At 59.1% G+C, this 21,289-nt stretch overlaps 1 protein-coding gene across 2 annotated transcripts in view; it reads left to right on the top strand.

Annotated features, from left to right (window-relative positions):
- The first annotated feature begins 964 nt into the window (after positions 1-964).
- The window catches only part of FOXK1 (forkhead box K1), a 47,126-nt gene continuing 26,801 nt past the window's right edge, over positions 965-21,289 (top strand). For both annotated transcript variants that reach the window (XM_027962013.3, XM_060405741.1), the window contains exon 1: positions 965-1,473. In XM_027962013.3, the coding sequence (XP_027817814.1) occupies positions 971-1,473 (503 nt within the window). In that variant the 5' untranslated portion in view covers positions 965-970. The remainder of the gene's footprint in view (positions 1,474-21,289) is intronic.

Raw genomic sequence — 21,289 nt, 5'->3', positions numbered from 1 at the left:
CAGCCCCAGACTGGACAGTGGGTAAGCGGACAGGCATCCCATCCTGGGGAGGAGGGAGGGGAGGGGGCTGGCCCGATCTTCCTACACATGTCACCTTGCAACAAGGCCTGACAGCTGTAATTTTGTATTTGCTAGAATGTTACTTGACTTCTGTCTGCATCTGCCACTACAGTGTAAGCTCTACCAGGAAGGGTCTGTTTTCTCCCCCGCCTCAGTAATTATTAAATGATGACAGTGCGCAAACACTGCCGCCCTTTTTTAGAGGGCCCTGGCTGATTCAGGAAAGGGCATGAAGGACTTCTGAAGGATGCCTGAAGCAGCCAGACCTGCCTTTTCACAGAAGACCCCGCTGCAGGCATCTGTCTCCCTGCCCCACCCCACCGGCTCCCCATTAGACTGTAACGGATGTAAGGACCTAGACGCCTGGCCTGCGTCCTCGGTCACTCCTGTAGCTACTTGTTGAGTGAACGGATGACTCCAAATTGGAACACAGAGCATCAGGGGTCGCCAGCACCTTGAAGCAAACTCCAGTTTCAGCGCGAGACCCCTCACTCTTGGTGCTTAAGTAGGATCGCACTTTGGGGTGTCAGTTGGAGCCTCTAGAGCCCAGGAGGCCGCTGACGTCAGTGGTCCCTTTCTGCAGCGAGTGACCCAGGATCGAAACTTTCCAGTGCGGCTTCTTCGGGGTGTGTGTGGTTGGGGGGGGGGGTTCCCCTCCCGCGTCCCGGGGCGGGAGGAGGCGGCTCCCCACGGCCGGGCGCGGCGGCGGCGGCGGCGGCCAGGGCGCCACCCCGGGGCGGGCGCGGCGGGCTGGGCGCTGCGCGCAGACACGTCCCCCTGGCGGCCCCGCGCGCGCCGCGCCCGCCGGCTCCGCTCCGAGCGCTCCGGGCCGGGATCCCGCGGCCGCCGCGCCCGGAGCCCCGCCCCGCGCGCCGCGCCGCCGCCGGAGGCCGCCCGGAGCTGCGCGAACATGGCCGAGGTCGGCGAGGACGGCGGGGCCCGCGCCCTGCTGGCGCTGCGCTCGGCGCCCTGCAGCCCGGTGCTGTGCGCCGCCGCCTTCCCGCCCGCCGCGCCCGCCGCCGCCCCGTCGCCGCCGGCGCCGCCCGCCCAGCCCCCGCCGCCCCCGCCGCCGCCGCCGGGCGCGATCGCGGGGGGCGCGGCGGGCGCGGCGGGCGAGGCCCTGGTGGCCGCGGCCGCCGCCTCGGTGCGCCGGAGCCCCGGGCCCGCGCTGGCGCGCCTGGAGGGCCGCGAGTTCGAGTTCCTCATGCGGCAGCCCAGCGTCACCATCGGCCGCAACTCGTCGCAGGGCTCGGTGGACCTGAGCATGGGCCTGTCCAGCTTCATCTCGCGGCGCCACCTGCAGCTCAGCTTCCAGGAGCCGCACTTCTACCTGCGCTGCCTCGGCAAGAACGGCGTCTTCGTGGACGGGGCCTTTCAGCGGCGCGGCGCGCCAGCCCTGCAGCTGCCCAAGCAGTGAGTGCCGCGGCCCCCACCCTGGGGACGGCCCTCCGACCCCTGACGGTCGCCCTTGCCCCTGGGCTTGGGGTCCCCGCCTCCCGCGCCCCATCCCCGCCCGGCGTTGGACAGGAGTCACCTTCTGACCCCTGCCTGCCTTGGGCCGGGGGCGGCCCCCACCCTCCATCCCGGGCCGGGCTTCAGGGTCGCCCTTGCCCTTCCTCCCAGCAGAGCGTGGTGTTGCCCCGTCTCCTCCCGATCTGGACACGGGGTCACTCTTGATCCCTGCCCTGCCGGCGCCCAGGGCGTTGAGGGTCGCCCTTGCCCTCCCCCACGACCTGGACACCAGGGACCCACTATCCCCGCCCCTTGTCTGGACCGCGGTTGCCCTCAAACGGACTGGCTGGAAGGGTTGCGCCAGGCGGTCTGCGGGGTCCCCGGGGTAGGGGGGGGAACCCCGGAAGGTCAGGCCCCTTCAGTAGGGGCCGGGTCTGAACTTGGGCCCGGAGGGGACAACAGGAGATTGGGCTAGGGTGGGGACCGGAAGTATTCTCTCCTTGGTGTATCTGAGGATGCAGGTCAGGGGTCCCCATGACTCGAGGCATCCAGGGCACAGTTGGGGTTCCTGGGCAGGAGGGTACATCCCAGCGAGGAGGCAGGGCAAGGAGAAGGGGACCCGCCACGCTTGGGGGACAGGCGGCCAATGCCCCGTGGGACTTCAGCAACACCCTCGTGTTCCCTGGCCCTTCCGGTTCCCAGCCTGCCTGGCCGCCCTACCCGGGAGGTGCTTGGTTTCTCCCATCTGCGGGTCAGGAGAAACCCCGTGTAGGTAGCCATGCCGCGTGGGGCACTTTCTTTTTCTCTGTAGCAGTTGCTCCTCGCTCCTCACCACTGTTCTGTTCCTGCAGCGTGCCTGTGTTCCAGAGTTGTCTCTAATTACTCTCGCTTTTATAAGCACCCTGGGTCCACAGGATTTTTTGGTGGGGTGAGTCCCAGGGCCCAAAGCCTGTTTCTGTAACCTTCTCCCCTCTCTAAGATCTCAGCACGTTTGGTTGTTAAGTATTGTACTGAGTAATTTTTCAACATCAACAAGGACTTACTGGTGTTTAGGGCCTGGGGAGTGTGGGGGAGCAGGAGGTAAAGGCGTAGACAAACTTTGTTTTCCAAACATGAACGGTATGTGTTTCTATAAAGCCAGGACTTGATGAATAACAGAGTTTTCTTATCCAGTGGTTGCTGTCTCTCTGTTGTGTCTTTTCCACAACCTACACACTCCCCATCCAGGCCATTAACTGCTGCTGGGGCCAGCCCCTCCCCTGGTGAGAAAGTGACAGGTTAACAGCGCCTCTCCCCTCCCTGCCCTGTGGCCCTTGGAGGCCCAGTCTGCTAGGCTTCTTTGTATAAAGTCAGGTTCTGGAAGGGCGTCCGCCCAGCAGTCTTGTTTTCAGAGCTCCCTGCCCAGCCACTGAGTGGGTGCAGCCCTGGCGAGGCGAGGCTCACCCATTCGTGAATGCGCTAGTATTTTCTCTAAGTCAAGGGGAAGAAATTTCAGCCAGAGGAGTCCTCGGTTCACTTGCTGAATCGGCGAGTCCCAAGCCCATTGTTTGTGAAACGTGACTGGTGATCACGCTGACTCCCTGGCCCCTGGAGCCAGCAGCCGGCACGGCTGCCCCTCTCCGGCCGGGGCCCTGCCTTGTCAGGCTGTGCTCAGATTCACTGCGCCGGGGTGATGGAGAATCCACAGAACAGGACGGGCGTGCTGGCGGAGAGACCCCGGGCGCGGACGTCCGAGTCTGCATTCCTGGGAGAGGGCAGTTGTTTCTGAGACCATCCAGGCCTGTGGACAGACATGTTGGCAGCCTGCCTGGTTTGACGTTGTTTTTATTTGCGGAAGCTCAGCCTAGGCGGTCACATCCATAGGACGGAGGGGCTGTAGAAAGCTGCTGTTTCAAGTCGGAGCCGGGGGTTTGGCTCAGCACGTGGAGAAGCGATCAGGCAGCGTTACTGAGCTCAGAGGAGGGAAGTTGGGTGCGCACTGGGTGTCGCCTGGGGATGGGAAGTTTGCTGCTGACTTTCAAAGAACGGCGGCAGCGAAGTCCGCTTCCTCTCAGGCCTCAGTGGCCCGTGTTGCCCTGAGCGCTCGGAGCCACGATGCTTCTCCGTTGCACTTTTAGGGAGTGCTTACCTGAGTGGGGCCGCGTCGCCTGCAGCTTGTGGTGGGAGCTGCCCGAGACCTGGGGCTCTTCTTTGTGTGGGTCATCCCGCTGGGTGCCCCCGTGTGCCACCCTGCACACACACGCACCCCGGCACACACATGCCCCCCCACACACGCGTGCCCCGGCACACAACGTGCCCCAGCACACACACGCACCCCTGCACACAAACACACGCACCCCTGCACACACGCTGCCGCCCCGCCCCTGCACACACATGCCACCCCACACAGCTCCCCGGGCCATCCCTTCTCTCCCTCCGACTCAGGGACGCACGAGGTGGAGAGGAAACCCAGAATGTACCCACCTTTGTGACTACGAGTAGGTCTTTCCAAAACTGAAATGAAACACTTTTGAAATTACTGGCAGGAAAAAAGAAAAATCACAGCTGCGTGTGACACCCCTGGGGGCTAACCCCGCTGGGTGACCTGTGACCTGGGGGGTGATGCAGTCAGTCCCGCCGCGCCCCCCCCCCGCAGACCTCCGGGGGCCCCAGGCCTGGGCCTGGCACCCGTCAGCTTTACGTGGAGACAGGCACACCAGCAGTCGGTGTGTAAAAAGCGCGGTGTTTACAGGCGTGTTTGTCGATAAGGAATCAGTGGCTGAGTCTGCAGCTCCCCGCGGAGGGGAAGAGGGTCCCCCAGGCTCCGGGTTTCTGAGGTGGGCGGCCAGCGGGCCTCTCCTGGGCCCTGCGGGCGGACGTGGCTCCTGTGTGTGGCTGGAGGTCATCAGGCCAGCAGATCTGGAGTTTGAATTGGAGAGAACCTGTGAACTAAAGGAGGGGGACCCCGAACGGCCTCGGGCTTGCTCTCTCGTCTCCCCTTTCCAACCGCCTTTCCCAAAAGTGTCATAAGATAAGTACCTGAACATGCGGATGTGAGTTTTTACTGTAAAAGCGAGACTGTGTTTGTGGTCGCTTCCGCGGGCGGTGACACTGATGGGATTCTTCTTACTTTTCTGTGTGTCCCGAGTTTCCTGTGATGAGCATAGCTCGAGACAATGGTTGCCCGTGCCCGTCGCCCAGTTCCCACGGCTGCCGTGCTGTGGCCAAGCTCATCTTATCTGCATCCCCACCCGTCTCCCTCCCACTGGCCCCCCCACAGGTCGCAACTGTCCCAGCACTCCGTCTGTAAGTATTTCAACAAAAGATAAAGGTTCCTTTTTCAAAAAACCCAACCGCAGTGTCATTGTCACACATAAAAAACTAATAACAATCTCTTACTATCATCAAACTTCCAATGAATGTTTGGGTTTCCCTTCCCGCCGCGTGAATTGTTTTTTTCTTTTCTTTTCTCACAGTGAGTTCATTCGAATCAGGAACCAAATCAGGTCCAGACGCTGTGATTGGCTGGCCTGTCTCTCACATCTCTTTCAAACTGCAGGCTCCTTCCCATTCCCCCTCTCCCCCCCTCCCTTTTTTTGTCCTTGATGAAGAAACAGGGTCATTTGTCCTGTACCCTTTCCCACGGTCTGTCTTCCCAGATTGCATTCCCGTGGTGTCCACTGTGCCTCCCCCCCGGCGTTCTGTGAATCTGTTGTCAGACCTGGAGCTTTGGTCAGACTCAGATCCGGTGCATTTTTTTTTTTTTTTTTTTTTTTGGCCAAGCCTGCCCCAAGGGCAGAGGCCAGGCAGGAAGCAGGCACGTGCCTGTCCCCGAGGCGGACTTCTGATGGGCGCTGCCCGCATCCCTCGGCCTGTTGTCCCCAGCCCTCCTGTCGTTGATGGTGGCCGCCAGCACATGTCCCGGGCTGTGCTGACGCAGTCCGCCCTCCGAAAAGCGTGTCATGAACGGAGATGTTACGGATCATGGCCTCTGTAGGCATCCCGTGATAAGAATTAATTGTAACCACCAAAGTATTTAACTACATAAATAATTGTTCAGGCGCTATGAAAACACACAGGCTTCCCTGCTGGCGCCTGTGGTAAGGAACCCGCCTGCCAGTGCAGGAGACACAAGAGACGCAGGTTCGGTCCTTCGTCCCAGGGGTCGGAAAGGTCCCCTGGAGAAGGAAACGGCAACCCGCTCCAGTGCCTTCGCCTGGAAAATCCTGTGAAGAGAGGAGCCTGGCGGGCTGCTGTCCATGGGGTCGCGAAGAGTCGGACACAACTGAGCTTGCACACTGTGAACGCCTGCAGGACATGCTTGCTTGTTGCTGGCCCAGCTGGTCACCGGAAGAATGTTGAATTCGTTACTAACCATCTGACGGTGGTCACCAGGTTGAAATTATATTGAAATTAACGGGAAAATGCCCTTGACTTGGTGAGGACTGCAGGTGTGGGTGGAAGGCCTCAGAGCCCAGCATCCCCAGGGAGAGCAGCTGGCTCCTGTCCTCCCTACCCTCCTCCTTGTCCCCCACCCCCACCCCCAGCCCGCCAGGAGCCCCAGGGGGCCCCAGACGCGGTCCCTCCATCCTGGGCGGTGGGTCAGGAGCAGGCCTGCGTGCAGAGCTGGGGGCACCGTTGGGGCAGGGAGGGCGTCAGGTCCCAGGGGTGAAGAGGTGAGACTTGGTGCTGGCTGTGTTTCCGCGCGGAGAGGAGAGTGATGGGCAGGGAGCAGGGCCGAGTGTGGCCGAGTGTGGAGCCAGGGGCCCACAGAGCCCCGTGGACATGGTCATCAGGCCTGACCCCCAGGGACTGGGGGCGGGGGGCCGGGGGACCGGAGAGCAAGAGATGCAGCCGAGAGGCCTCTTGAAGGAGGTGCGCTCCCATCTGGTGATGGAGCAGGCCAGGCGGCGTGTGTCTGGAAGCTCTGGGCGCAGTGCCCACGTGGAATGAAACTCAGAGGAGGTTGAGGGGGTGTGCCGTGGAAGAAACGGAGCTTTGGAGTCCGGCTAGTCGGATCTGGATGGTGCAGTCGAAATACGAAATGTGGCATTTTCTCTAAGTGAAAGCTTTGTTGTGTGTTTCTTGCTGTGTGCTCGGCCACATCAGTCATGTCCGATTCTTTGTGACCCCATGGACCATGCCCACCCGGCTCCTCTGTCCATCGGATTCTCCAGGTGGGAATACTGGGGCGGGTTGCCGTGCCCTCCTGCAGGGACCTTCCTGACCCAGGGGTCAAGCCCACGTCTCCTGCATCTTCTGCGTGCAGGTGGGCTCCTTACCTGTTGAGCCGTCGGTTGGCAGTTACTGTGTTAGCACATATGCCAGTTCAAAGAACGAGTCTTGTTAAAAACCTACTTTAAAAGGTTTGTAGGCGTGTAGTAATCGCAAACTGAGGGTTCGTGCATTGAATCTGTGTTCCAGTATTGACTTCACATTGGCTGTTTTGGACTCATCACCTGTGTAAAAAAGTTTCTATAGTGCCTAAAAAAATCAGTCTGTGGTAAGGATGGTTTTTATGATGCAGTATGTGTTGAATTTATAATATACTTATGAAAGTCTTCATCGTTGATGAAGGAATGGAATTGGTAGGTGCTGAAAGAGTACTGAGTAGAGTTTTAGTGGTGTTCGTAGTACTTTTGAAAAAGACACGGCTCTGTTCACAATTATGTGCTGGCATGAAAAGGAAGCATTTGATGTGTAGATACAGTAATTTACTATGTGCTGTTTCTGCATCTTGCGAATGTCAGGGGATAAACTTGCTAAGTTAATGACAACTCGAATTACAGCAATGCCTCATTTCCATAATTACCCTGCATTTAAAGCATTTCATATTAAAATGAGAGGGTTATATAAAATGCTTTTACTTTGATTTCCTGGAAAATAGGCCCTTGCGTTTGTGACTTGTTACGCGATTTTGTAGTTCGCTCCCGTGGCTTCTGTGGCTTCTCACGAGTTTCTAGTTTTCTGGTAAAAAATGTTGCTGGTAGATCTAAAAAGAAAGAGAAATGTAGTCTGCCTGTGTGCACATGTTTCATGGGCCCGGAGAGGGAAGCTCTGTACCGTGGCCGAGTGCACCCAGCCTCTCGCTGGCTCAGTGGCGACCGGCCCTCGGCTGCACCCTGGGGCCTGGCGGGCTCTGCCTGGGTGCAGGGTGAGCCCGTGAGGGGCTCACTTTGGTTAGCTCTGAAGGCTCGGCGTCAGTTCCTGAGGCCCTAAGAACCAGCTCAGGTTAGGCATTTGTTTGCGGTGACTCCGTTAGGAAGGAACTCTCATCCTTAGTCACCAGGGACGGGTTTAACTGCTTGATTACCGGGGAGCCCAGAGAGCTCTTGTTTACATGGGGTGTGTCTGTTACACTTGCCAGATTGGAAATTGCCCTGAGAAAATAAGGTTTATATATTTATTAATCTATTTAAAAATAGCAATAAGAGGCCTGTTTTAAAAATAACTTTCTATGAGAAAATAGCTCCGTCTCCCCAAACAAAAGAAAGTAGGATGGGTGTTCATTTCTGGGTAGAGTCTGCCCTGATTGACGCAAGGCTGTTGACTCTCCCTGGCCGGCCTCTGCTTAGCACGCTGTGATACGTTGTTTCAGCTGTTTCCTGGGAAAGGGAGGAGAGTTTTATAGTCTTTGGGCAAGTTGTGGGTGTTCTCCCAGGCCTCTCCAGGGCTGGACAGTGGTGGTTTCTTAAAGGTTGACTGCAGGAGGCGATCTGCAGCCTCATCCCTGGACTTTGGGGTAAAACATTAAAACCCATTGCCCTCTCTTGTGTTTTGAAGAAAATCTTTTTACCCATGGGTGATTTTGTAGCCTCATGCTTTGGTCATTGAGGAAAATACCAATTGAACTATATCTTGAAATTGAAAGATATCAACATATCTTATTATACAAATGTTTTATTTTTGTTCTGTTGTTAGTTACTTTTGATCCACTCAAACCCAGTAACTCACATCTTTGAAAATAGAAATCTTTGAAAGGATCAGTCTTTCTGATGTAGTTTAATTTTGCTCCAAAAGTTGAGTGCGAGCACATTTTGTAGAAATGAGTCAGTTTCGTTGTCAGCCTTTCTTAGCATCCTGTGGCATGATCTGGCGTAGATTCTAGTGTTCTCCTATGTGCAGTCAGTTCTTGATTAGTTCAGGCGGAGCTGTCCAGCCCACCAGTGACTTCTGCTCCTTCCCCGCCCCCGGAGGGGTGCTGTGGGGTCCCTGGGGGGCTCCCCCGCTTTCCCTCCTGCTGTGGCCGTGGACCCACCCGGAAATGGGAGAGTGAGGCCAGCGGTCATGGAGTGACTCAGCCCTCTAGGACGTCAGGGACAACATGGGGCTTCATGGCATCAATTCCTTGTTTGGGATTTTTCGTGAACCCTTTCTAAGCACACTTATGAAACAAGACTGGGCCCCTTTTGGTGAACATAAACCTTCCCTCCCTTCCTCCCACTCCCATCTCCTCTAAGTGGATGTCTTTTTGTCTGTCTGTCTGTGTCTTCCCTCTGCGCTAGTCGCTCAGCATCACACACAGCATCAGGCCCGCTTTCTGTCCCATCCTGGAAAGACTTTGCCTGTCGTGGTTTGTGTCAGAAAAGCCTGAGGGTCTTGCTGTGCTTCTGGATGAGCGGCTGTGAGGTCAGATGCGCTGGGACCGCAACCCCCCCCCCCAACACACACACATCATCGCCTTTCTATGAGTCACAGATGCCCTAGGTGAGGGGCCAGTCTAGGTGCTGACCTGATGAGGCGAGCATGCCATCAGCTAGGGACCCGCAGTGCTGGGTTAGGGGGCGGCTGCAGGGAGCCGGGCGTGGGTCCTGGAAAGCCTGCGCAGAAATCCCGCTCCCTCCCCCATCTGGTTTGGATGCAATTTACAGAGGAGGTTAAGGAGCCTCCCATGTGTTACCAGGAAGCCTCGCTGGAGCGTTCATGAGTGAAAGGTAGCCTGTAAACTCAGTGACGCTCCCGAGCCCACATGGAAAGGGTGTCAGAATGAAGCCCGATGCTTCTGATGACGGAGCAGCCGGCAGTAGACCGGCTGGCGCCCAGGGCCCATGTGAAGAGGACGACGGCCCCCTGAAATTTGTGCCCTCCCCCCCAACACCCTCCCACCCCCCACTGCGGGGACGTAAATGTCTGGTCTGCTTGGCAGTTACGTGCCCCATACTGGGAACAGTGACTCATCGAGGCTGGAGGAAAACACCTTCGCTCAGAGGGCCCGGCTGGGTTGGACCCCATGTGGACCAGGGGCGCCTGCTGGCTGCAGTGCCCGGCCCGCAGGGTGGCTCCGCCGACCGTCAGGCTTTCTCAGCAGTTCAGTCTCCCTGGCGTGGCGCTGTGGGCAGTTTCCAGGCCCCTCCCCGGGTGACCGGGCGGGCATCTCCCCAGCGTCTGGAGCACCTCCAGCAAAAGAAGTGCCCAGCAGGACTGCCCAGGTCCTGCATGGCTGTTGACGCTTGAAATGTGGCTGGTGTAACCAGAGGGCTGATTTCTTTCCTTTTTTTTTTGGCTGTATGGTGTGGCATGTGAGATCTTAGTTTCCCAACCAGGAGTGGAAACCAGGGCCCCTGTAGTGGACTCAGGGGCCCCACCCACTGAACTGCCAGGAAAGCCCCTGAATTTTAACGTTTATTTTGCTTTTCAGTTTTTGTTGTCAATCAGTCGATAAGTCGTGTCCAACTCCCTCTGACCCCATGGACTGCAGCACACCAGGCTTCCTGTCCTTCACTATCTCCCAGAGCTTGCTCCAAACTCATGTCCATTGAGTTGGTGATTCTATCCAACCATCTCATCCTCTGTCATCTCCTTCTCCTCCCACCTTCAATCCTCCCCAGCGTCAGGGTCTTTTCCAATGAGTCAGTTCTTAAGTTTCAGCTTCAACATCAGTCCTTCCAATGAATATTCAGGACTGATTTCCTTTAGCATGGACTGGTTGGATCTCCTTGCAGTCCAAGGGACTCTCAAGAGTCTTCTCCAGCACCACAGCTCAAAAGCATCAGTTCTCTGGTGCTTAGCCTTCTTTGTGGTCCAGCTCTCAGATCTGTCCTGCGCAGGTGTGGGGCTGTCCCGGGGCAGCCTTGGGGAGGTGGCGGGTCTGCGGACGCCCAGGCTCCAGGGCACGGCTGCCACCTCAGTTTACTCCACTGGCCTCTGAGGCATGCGTCTTGCTTCTGCCATGTACCTCAAGGTGTGGGGGTGGGAAGGCCTGATCCAGGCTGTGGGGTCAGGTCGCACGCGGGGCGAGTGGTCCTTCTGCAGAGGAGGGCCCCGGTCAGTGTCTGCCGCCTTGGACCGAAGCTAAGTCCAGACGGCCAGCTTCTGTGTTTCCCTTCGTTGCCTCAGTACTTGAAGTCAGAGGAAGAAAGTCAGGGGATCCGAGACACGACTCCTGTGGGGGTTAAAGACGAAGGCAAATTTGCAGCTTTGCAGGAAATTAATAGTGAAAACCCTCTCCCTGGCCTTTGTAGCCCTGGGTTTATGGTGCGTTGATTATGGAGAGATCCCCTGTGAGTCCAGCTCCCTGAGGCTCATGTTTGGGTTTCTGTCCTCGCAGACTTTTCCCTCCTTGCTGAGCAGGTGAGTACCTGTCCAGAGTTGGAATGGACACCTGCTTGGACCGGGTTGCTCTGGTCTGTGTGCCTGTGAGGGGCCCGTGCGCTGAGCCGGCCGGACTTCCCGGGCCAGTCACGTGCTGAGTGGACGCTGACCCTCGTCCCTCTGGCCCTTGTGTCCCTCTCGGGGATCGGGAGGTTCCTTGAGGGTGGCGCTCACACGAGTGGCCCCAGGACACTCCGTGTCTGTGGAGCGGATCTGGGCGCCTGATTTTGTGTGGCCTCGGGTGGCTGCACAGGGTCTGTTCCGACATCTCACTCACAGGAAGTCCAAAACCGTTGTTTCTGACCAGCGGTCAGAAAACCCTTTGAGTGGCCAGGCCAGGACCCAGGCGGGTGCCATCCAGTGTCCCGTCCGTTCGTCCCGACCCCCTCATCAGCTCAGTCTGCAGCCGGCCTGCGGGGAGTCGTGCGGGGCCCTTGGGTGGGCTTGGGCCCGGGCCCCTTCCCCAGGCTCCTGTTGGTCAAGCTTTTCTGGCACTCGGCCACGCCCCTGTGCCGACCTGCCGGGGCTGCGGGGTCCAGACTGCATGACCGCCAGCATCACAGCCGGCATCTGCTGCTCCTCTTCACTAGGAGCCCCACGCCCCTTGTCCCATTTAATCCCTGCCGTTTATAGACTTCTCTCGGGGATGGGTAATGTGATGGGGACTTTTCTCCCTGATTGTTCTCTAAAGGTCAGAGCTCACAGGTAGGGAAAGGGGGCCCTTTCCCTTCACTCTGTACTGTGTATTTCCCCAGAGCAACAGTGTGTCCATCGCCAGGTCTGGCCCTGAGTCCAGGCAGTGTCACAGAACCTGTTTTCCAGCAGCCCCCTTCTTGGGTTCATTACCAGCCGGGCTGGGTCCAGGCTGGAGGCTGCACCCAGGGCCCGTCTCCAATGACCCTGACACTCGTAAGAGAAAACAGGAGTCGCTGAGTCGGAGGGACTCGATTTTCAGGCGGTCTGTCCAGTTTGACGACGTCCTGATTGGGTTCTGGGGAAGCATCTCTGGCTGGAACGCTGGCCTGGGCTGCGTGCCCTTTCTGGGTGTTGCACACATGTGGGCCTTCTCGACTGGGTCGTGCGGTCACTAGGAGGATTTTGTGCTGTCGGGCTCCTCCACCAAATAGTTACTGGTGTTCTTCTTGTGATTAGTAATCTCTGAGATTCGGTACTGGAATAAAACAGTAATTTCTAATCCAGCCGCATTTACCCCTGCTATAACAGTGTGTTAATTCACTCTCAGTGGTGGGAGTCGGCTTGGCCGGGCCCCCTCGGCAGGGGCAGCGACTGGCTCACCCCGGGGCAGGACCCCGAGAGGTGGGCGGGTGGGGGCTCTAATCTCACACCAGTGTCCTATGTGCCCGACCATCACTGTGGCGTTTGTCCAGCACAAATGGGGGTGCAGGGCGCTTTGCAAAGGAAAAGCTGTACCTTGGAGGTGGAAGCCCAGAACTGAGGAAGTAACTCGTACGTTATTGAAGGCATTTTAAGAAATACAGGAAAGTGCAGAGGACAGTGTAACGTGTCCTCAGTCACGTCCTGTCGTTTTTTGTTTTTTTTTGTTTTTTCAAAAGAAATGACAGGTCGCAAGTGACTTTGGGATCCTCTGAGTTCCCGAGACCCTTAGGAGTTTGATTCTAGTCCTTTGATATACCTTCCCGACCCAGAGCCATCTCCAAGTGATGCTCATGCAGTTGTGAGTGTGTCTGTGGCAGGGCCCAGGGGGGACAATTTACGTGAGTGGGGTCTTAGCATCAGTGTGTTTCCTCGGCTGCAAGAGGAGTGCTTTATGGGCGAGACAGTCAGACGCACGGCCGACCGTGTCTTCAGAGCCCCGAGGCCTGACCGCTGCCCTTCCCGGCCCCACAGCCTCTGGTCTCGCCTTCCTCCCCCTGTCCCAGCTGCTCCAGTGCTCAGACCCCTGCACCCGTGCGCTCCCAGGCCTCACCCCGGCATCCCTGCCCGCCCCTCGTCCCATCTGGGAGCCCCGGGCTCACCCTCAGCCGCCATCCCTGAGCTCACGGCTGGATCCGGGGGGCCCCAGGGGTCCTCTCTGTGCTGGATGTGGATGGAACGTGCAAGGTCACCCTGCGTCCCCTGCCCGCACCCCAGTGGCCTCTCGGGCCCGAGACCTTCAAATTCCCGGCGGATCCAGCCGCTCGTCTCCCACGTCAGCTGCTGAGCCTTCTGCCACGCTCTCCAAGGGTGACGCGTCCAGTTGACCCTGGGCTGGCCACCCTGAGCATCTCTGAGCATCAGTCAGCTCGGGACGTCAGCACATCCACGCTGTCTGCAGCCCGCAACCCCTCCGTCTGCATTCTCTCATCTTCCCAAAGTGGGGCTCATCCCCACTGATGGCCAGCTCCGCAGCCCCCGCCCGCTTCACTCGAGTGCCGACCACACGCCCACCACTCCCGCTGGCCCCCTGCCTGGTGCGCCCGCAGTCACCCAGTGGCACTGCCACGGGGCCAGGTGGGCCAGCACTTTGTGCTCTGCGTCCCCCGGGTCTTGCTGGAGTTCGTACCCGTGCATTTCCCGTGTGACACGTGTGTGTTGCTGCCCCACCGACCTGGAAGGTCTTGAGGGTGAGGTCTGTGTGTGGAAGTGTTCCTGCGGCGGTTTGTGGGGGTATATCTGGGCCTTTCCCCCGCCGGCCCGCTGACCCTAGTGCACCCCAGAGGAGAGCAGGGTGGGGAGGGCCTCGGGACTCGGAACCACACTTGAAATAGTCCTGGCCAGACAGGCGGCCACCCCGCCCACCCAGTGGCAGGCTGGGCCGGCAGGCCCTGTCCCCCGTGCCCCTTCCCGCGGGCGTCTTCCGAGCTGCCCTGTGCCCCCGGGCACCATCCTCAAGTACAGGGGTCCCGTAAGACGCTCGGCCCGTATTTGGGGGCAGTCGGTTCTTTAAGTTTCTAGGAGCCTGGTGGACCTCAGTCCGTTGGGACAGGACTGAGCTACCAAAGGGCAACCACGGGTTTCTCCCTCCCGACGGGGCTCTGACCTGTAGGGACTGAGCCAGCGCCCTGGGGACTCAGAACCCACAGGTGTGTCTCCCTTTTCTGGGCAGAACTACCAGTCTGTCTGTGAAGTGAAGTAAGAGTCGCCCAGTCATGTCCGACTCTTTGCAACCCCATGGACTATACAATCTGTGGAATTCTCCAGGCAGAATACTGGAGTGGGCAGCCTTTCCCTTCTCCAGGGGATCTTCCCAATCCAGGGATTGAACCCAGGTCTCCTGCATTGCAGGCAGATTCTTTACCAGCTGAGCCACCAGGGAACCCCAAGAATACTGGAGTGGGTAGTCTTTCCCTTCTCCAGGGGATCTTCCCGACCCAGGAATCCAACCAGGGTCTCCTGCCTTGCAAGCGAATTCTTTACCAGTTGAGCTATCAGGGAAGCCCCACAGCTCCTTGTGGTCATCAGTTTCTCAGCCTTCACCTTTTATCATTTTCAGAAGTGTAATTTCATTTTTTTTTTTCAGTTGCCATTTAAGCAGCCAAGGAAGTTTGATGTGTTTCTAACATGCTAACTATTTTTAAATGCATAAAAATTGTTAAGGCCGGAATGAGGGTCTCTCTCTTTGGAGAACTTTCTTTATCCAGAGGCTTTTTTCCAGAGGGCTCCATGACTAATGAACTCAGTAGTTAATCCTCACCAGAGCAGAGAAGTTGAAAGTCTTGAATTCTCAAGCTTATTGGAGAGTTTGCTTTCTCAGCCTGCATTATCTGATTTTCTTAAAAGTCAAAATTCTTCAATGTCATTTCTTTTCTGGAAAAGTCTGTTTTTAAAACAAAGCCAAAAAAAGTACACATTAGCTTGACATCACACATCTATGCAGCCTTTATTATTTCAAACCTTTTGGTGTTACACACACAACCTGCGCTCATACAAACTTCGGAAGACGCAGAAATGTGGGGAGAAGAGCCCCGGACAGCTGCCCTGCGGAGGTGCCCGCGGAGGTGGCCGCTGCGGCTGCAGAGCCTTCTCCTTGCGCCTTCTTTCCTTTTTGAAAAAACAAAACAAAACACTAGAGCGGGGACTCTGCTGAAACTGCATATTTGCAATTTCACTGCTGCTGGGGAATTGGAATCCGTCTAGCCAGGGTCTCTAAAGCACCTTTTTTATGTTAATATCTGTGTGGCTGAGTAGGTTAGGGCCCTGAGCCCAGCGCTGGTCTTTAAACAGAGGGAGGGTCCCCACAGAGTCTGGCCTCAGGACTGATCCCCTGAGGCTGCGCCGAGTCAGGGGCAGGGCGGGGGTGGGACCCCCATCCCCCCGTCCCTGCGGGCCCCAGTTCCTAGCGACCAGATCAGATAAGGCTCTTGGTAACCGAAATGCAGTGTCATTTCTCATCTTCCTAGGTGGTTTTCAGCATGGGGAAATGTGAAGGGAAGAGGCCGAGATGCGCCTGATCAGGGACTCGCAGGGTGGAGTGTTGGAAGCCTTTGGGGGAAGGGCCGTTGCCCAGGCTGTAAATGCTGTAAGTCCTGTCTGACCACGAGGTCAAGGTTGATTCTTGCTTCCCCTGCTGGGGCATTGCCCACCACAGACCAGACCTGCTGTCCTGAACACTTTTTGCAGGGTCTGTCTACAGATAATTTTAATGAAAGTGAATAAATAACACAAGAGGTCATGAGAAATACAAGCTGGTTTATGCCTTCACTGAACTCCGTTGCATTCTCCCTGTGGAAGTGAAAAATAAAGCCTGAGGGTCCCCTGCCTTTGTCCCCATGGGGCCGAGATGCTGCGTGGCCCAGATGCTGGCACCAGGGCGGTGCCCCCCAGGCGGAGGGGCCGCCTCCAGCCGCAGGGAGAGAAGACCGCCTGCCCGCCCTGCTGGGGTGGCAGGTGCTGCCCAGACAGCAGAGGAGAGGGCGGGGCCCCTGGAGAGCCAGCGGGGCTGGCCCTGTCCGGAGGGTGGGTATGGACCCCTGATGGGCGTCTGGCTCAGTCTTTATTTCAGAGAAAACGGTTCTGACGATAGGCCATCCGGGATAAACTGGTGGGTTTGAGGCTGTAATTTACATAACAATTAAACCGGGTTAGTTTATCCTCACACTGCTGAACACAGGCTTCTCCCGGCGCAGTTTCTCAGTCTCATTAGCCTGTTGTATGACCCAGTTTCCCCAGACGGGTCGTTTCTCCTCCGCGGTGCTAACGCCTGAGCGGAGGCCTGGCCCCGGCTGGCAGGGGCCCGTGCTGCTGGAGCAGCCCGCCGGGAGCTGGCGGGCCGTGGTGGCAGCGGGCCCTCCCGCTCCACGCGTGCACGCACTCAGCCCACCAGCACCGCACACGGGGCTCCTCCCCGTCCTCAGTCATGCCGAGGGGAGGGCTGGACCACCCCGTGGACGCAGGTGGGCTCTCCTCCACTCCTGGGGCGTCAGGGGTGAGCCCTGGGACAGGCCCGAGGCCTCTTCCAGGTGTGTGTTTTCTCCAGGCTGGCTCGGGGTCTTTAAACAGCCCCGAGGCTTTGCAAACAGACGCTGCCTCCCTCCTGGGCCCCAGCTCCTGTCCTTGTCAGTGGCCCACAGTCAGCAGAGAAAGAGCACTCCTTTGGAAAGGGTTGGAAGGGTTAAAATCTAAGGTGACCTCAGATTATGGGAAGCGACCCTCCTCGGTTCGTCCGGAATTTCAGTGCCGGGAAAGAGGCCGTGAAAGAGGCCGTGAAAGTGTAGCAAAGTGGGGTCATAGAGACAGGGCGCTCCGAGCGGTGCCAGCTTCTACGTCTGCGTGACTGGGGGAGGGTTCCTCCTGGACATCTGGCGAAGGCCCAGCAGCTGGGGGTGGGCCTGGGGCCCCACCGCCACCCCCACTGCCCCGTCCTAGGGGGTTTGGGGGTGAAGGTGGCAGTGAGGTGCTGCTCCAGGGACAGAGGCTGGCGACCCGCAGGCTCCGGGCGGGCAGCAGGCGACCGTGTCACCAGGCTGCGTCTTCCACGATGCTGGTGCTCCGGGGGGCCCTGTGCTGCTCCCCTTGCGCGCTCTACTCCCAAGGTCGCGTCCGCCACGTTGCCCAGCTCACAGGCCCTCTCCCTGGAGAGAATAGCACTGCTGTCCTCGGGGCCCGTGCGGGGCCTCCCCTGTGAGCCGGTGCCCGGTGGGCCCAGATGGCTCGGCCGGGCCTGGGGCCCGGGACCCACGAAGGCCTCAGCTGCATCCGCCGCGCCCGCAACAGCTGTTGCTTCGTGGTGGCTCCTGGGTGGCCTGCGAGACGTCGTGCAGGGTGTAAAGTTTCGGGATTCCGAGGTGGGAAAAGGGAACTAATTTTCCACCTCAGAGTTCAGATTGCCGGGCCCAGCGTCATCCTGAGCACCCGGGCAGTGCTCGCCTCCCCGCGATGCCAGCCGCTCGCCTATGGGTGATGCTGGGATAGCAGGGGGTGGGCCCAGCAGGCCCAGGAGATAGTGAGCTGGTGATGGTAGGCTGACTCAGCAGCAGGGGTTTTTTTTTGTTTGTTTTTTATGGCGTTTTATTGTGTTCTTTGTTTCGTCCCAGGAGGAGTCAGGAGGTCAGAGCCGCCCCGGGCTCCAGGGCTAACCGCGGGGGAGGGTGAGGTCATGGCTGCCTCCCAGAAGGTTCTAGGCTAAGGCGCGTTTCCTACCAGGGGGTTTTGACTGGCGTTTGGATGAGGGGCGGGGCGCCGGGATTCGGTGCCGACTGCCATGGGACCCCCGCGCTGAAAACGTGTGGTGGTTGGTATTTCTCCTGCCTCAGGACACCTGGTCTTGGCCTTGGGGCTGCCCAGGGGCGGGAGGGGCCTGAGCCGGATGGTCTGCACCACTGACGCTGGCTGCTTTTGATGGAAACAACCCAGAGCCTCCCCTCTCCCCGCCGTGGAGCTACAGCAGCGCGCCGCCGTCTGGAGTCCCCCGCGTCGTTGTCTGCCCCTGGTCGTCGCAGGCGGTCTCACGGCTCTGCCCTCGGTGGCCCTGCTCCATGTCGCTCCTCCTGGAGGTGGCGGGGTGTGTGCACGTCGGGAAGAGCCCGACGCCGCTGCTGCGTGGCCACGGCCCTCCCCCGCGGAGCGGCTGGAGCGTCCCCGAGCTCAGAAGGGCCCGAGAGCGGGGCACCTCAAGCCTGACCGCTGCGTCAGGTACCGGTGGCCACGCCCGGACCAGACTCCACGTCTCCTGACCCTCGGTCAGCACCGCTGCTGTCTCTACTGAAACAGGCTTTCCCCGGGATGTCACATCCCGGGGTTTACCCGAGTCCACTGTAAATCCCGAGCAGGCAGTGAGTTCCCGCCCCTCTGCACCAGGCAGCTCTGCTGAAAGCCGCAAGGAGGCTGCTCAGGGCTGATTGGTGCGCTGTATCAGTCAGGGAGGCTAGGGTGTTGTAACAAACACGCCAGCGGCTCAAACGCAGTGGAAGTGAGGCACAGCGCCTCGCGGGTGATGCAGTGAAGAGAGGGGCATCCGGGCATCTGGGCAGGAGCCTGAGGGCTTCAGGAGGGAGGTCAGGCTGGTAGGGCTGGAGCTGGGGCCCCGAGTGCAGCGATGGGCCTCGGGAACTCTTCTCCAGCAGGGCCGAAGCCAGGCGCCTGGTTCCTGGGTGTCGGAGGTGGCTCGTTCGTGCTCGTCCTGTCCTCGCCGCCTACCGCGTGAGACAGGCCGGGAGGGTGGGAACCGGGTCCGCGCACGGCAGTCAGCGTCTCGCGTGCGCTCCTGCAGCCTGCGGTGCCTCGGTCCCCCAGCGCTGGTGCTCGCTGGCGAGTGCGCTGCTTCCAGGGGACCTTTGAGGAGTGCTGTGGGCGGGTCTGCTCGGTGTGACGACAGGCATCCGGATCGAGGACAGGGCTGCCCTCTGCGGCAGGGGATGGCCTTCACAGGGGCTCAGCCCACCTGGCCCGCGTGTGCAGACAGTCCCACCCGCCATGGGCAGGCCAGGCCAGTGTTTGCTGTCAGGGACGAGCCCCGCCTGTTCCGCTCACACGTCTTTGGGAAGGAGTGCTGACCGCTGGCAACCAGACCGCCGCTCCATGGGTTGTGGGCTCCTCCTCGTCATCTGGAAGGTGGTCCTGTCTGCGCTGGGTTCAAGTGCGCCTGCTGCCCGGCTGCTCCCTTCACACCTGGGCTTTCTGTCCTCCCGCCGCGCTGACCTGCCCCTCTCCTGGACAGGTGCCGTTCAGTTCTGTGTACGCTTCTGCATGCGTTCAAATCCATTTATGATTAAACACTGCTCAAACACCCAGAGTGAGACTCATGGACACAGGTTGGACCAGAACCGACGAGGATGGCGTACCAGCGGCCTGTGTGGATTGCCTCCCTCTTCTGTTTATTTCCAGTTGGCAAGAGATGACATTTATTTTTAAACTGTGCTCACAGCTCTGTGACTTCTGCAGAACTACAAGCAAGGTCTCACTGTAACCCCACGGTAAGAAAAGGGGTGGAGGCCAGTACCTCCGAGGGGCAGACCTCTTCCCGGCTTCCGGCAGCCAATGAACTTCATCTCCAGATTTGAAATCAGGCAGGCAGTCTGGCCCAGGGAGTTTGACTCAAGGACATTCGTAACTTTAGAAAGTGCTATTCCCGTCCTTTTTATCTGCTGGTTGTGTTTTTTAGCAGTCAACAGAGAAAGTTCACAAGTATTCCTCACGTTTAACTGTGTGAGCTCCAAGTGAAAAGCGTCTTTACATAATCAGTTCAGTACTGAAGTGTGTGGGCTGAGTTGGGGCTCCTGGGAGAGGTCTGTTGCCCTCTGGAGCACGGGAAGTCAGCTTCCCAGTAGGGAGGTCCCGAGAGCCACTGCCCTCTGAAGGCTCATTCGGTGCTGATGGGGATCTTAGTGACTCCGACCCCCGCTTCCTCCCGGTGACCCCGGCCCCCTCCTTCTCCTGTGACCCCCGGCCTCCCCCTGCTCCTGGGGACCCCGGCCGCCTAGGGGCCGGGCAGCGGGGCGCTGTCTCTGGATCAGCGCCATCTCTGGGTTTACGGCGCCCTCGCCCTCTCGCTCGTCTCACGTCCGCTTCTAGCGTGAGGGCTGCTTTGGGGTCATCCTGCCTTTAGGGTGCATCTTACAGGTTCGGACATGCGTGCTGTCTGAGGAGGCGGTTCACAGCCGCGGCCCCCTCGTCCCCTCCCCCAGTGTCCGTCCTGCAGACCTGGGAGGAGTGTCCTCCCATGGAGAGAGCCCCGGGAACGCGTGCCTCACCAGCGCTTCTGCCCAGGCGCATGTGGTAGGGCCTGTGGACCCAGAGCACTGGGCGTCGCATCCTCCTAAGTGCCGCGCAGAAGCAAAACCTCGAGAGTGAGAAGCAGAAGTCCCCGGATAGGGAGGGGCGCCCTGCTGGCCAGCGAGTCTCTTGGCTTCATCACGCGCAGAAAACCCTCAGTGGGAGCCTGGCTGGGACCACGCTGGGTCTGGGTGTTCCCTCTGCAGGAGGGGTCACGGCCAACAGCCTCCATGTGCTGGCAGAGCGTCTCTAGGAGCAAAGCCCCTAGCATCAGGCCCCCGGTGTGCCCGGGTCCCAGCCCCGTGCACCCTGCCGGCCCTGCGGCTGGCCCTGCACTGGCTGGAGGCAGAGGCTGGAAGCCTGGCCTGTGAGAAGCCATCTGCTTTTCAGTGTTTGGCTTGAGCAGAGCCAAGCTCAGAACAACCAGGGCTGTGTGAAGTGCCCCAGCGCTGTGGGATAGGAGGCAGAGTTCTTTGTTTCTTGCTGTGACTGGCCGGTTAGGACCTGGGTCTGGCCAGAGTGGCTGCGCTGGGCGTGTGGTCAAGTCGGGAGTCCGAGGCGGCTCGCAGATTCCAGCAGCCAGTTCCCTGAAGGTGGAGCGATGTCGGGAAAGCGGTGCTTGCAGCGGCCGGCCCCAGGGTGGGGTCGCCAGGCTTCAGCGTAGACCCCACGGTCTGGAAGCTGTGAGTAAGGGGCCAGGAGTGAGGACCGCAGGACGAGGGTCTCTCCGCAGAGCTGTGGTCGGTGTGTACCTCCTTCGTCCCGGTGGGCCAGCTGCATTGGCCATGTGCACAGTCAGGACGCGAAGCCCCGTCTGCCTCTTTCCTAGGAAGGGAGCTGGCCCCCTCCCCAGGAGTCCAGGGCGCCCCTGGGTGGGTGCTCTGAGTCAGGCCTGCAGGCACAGCATCGTGCATCCGTCTGGGCCGTGTGGGGCAGTGGTTCATTCCTCTTCGCCGCTGTGGGACCTGGTGGCTGATCGTGGCTCCTGCAGATAAAGCTGCCGTGAGCAGCCGCGGGCAGGTTTCCAGCCCACCTG

This window comes from Ovis aries, chromosome 24, assembly GCF_016772045.2.
Source record: "Ovis aries strain OAR_USU_Benz2616 breed Rambouillet chromosome 24, ARS-UI_Ramb_v3.0, whole genome shotgun sequence".
Taxonomy (NCBI): domain Eukaryota; kingdom Metazoa; phylum Chordata; class Mammalia; order Artiodactyla; family Bovidae; genus Ovis; species Ovis aries.
The sequence above is the reverse complement of the archived record's forward strand: the minus strand, read 5'-3'. Positions and strand labels throughout refer to the sequence as shown.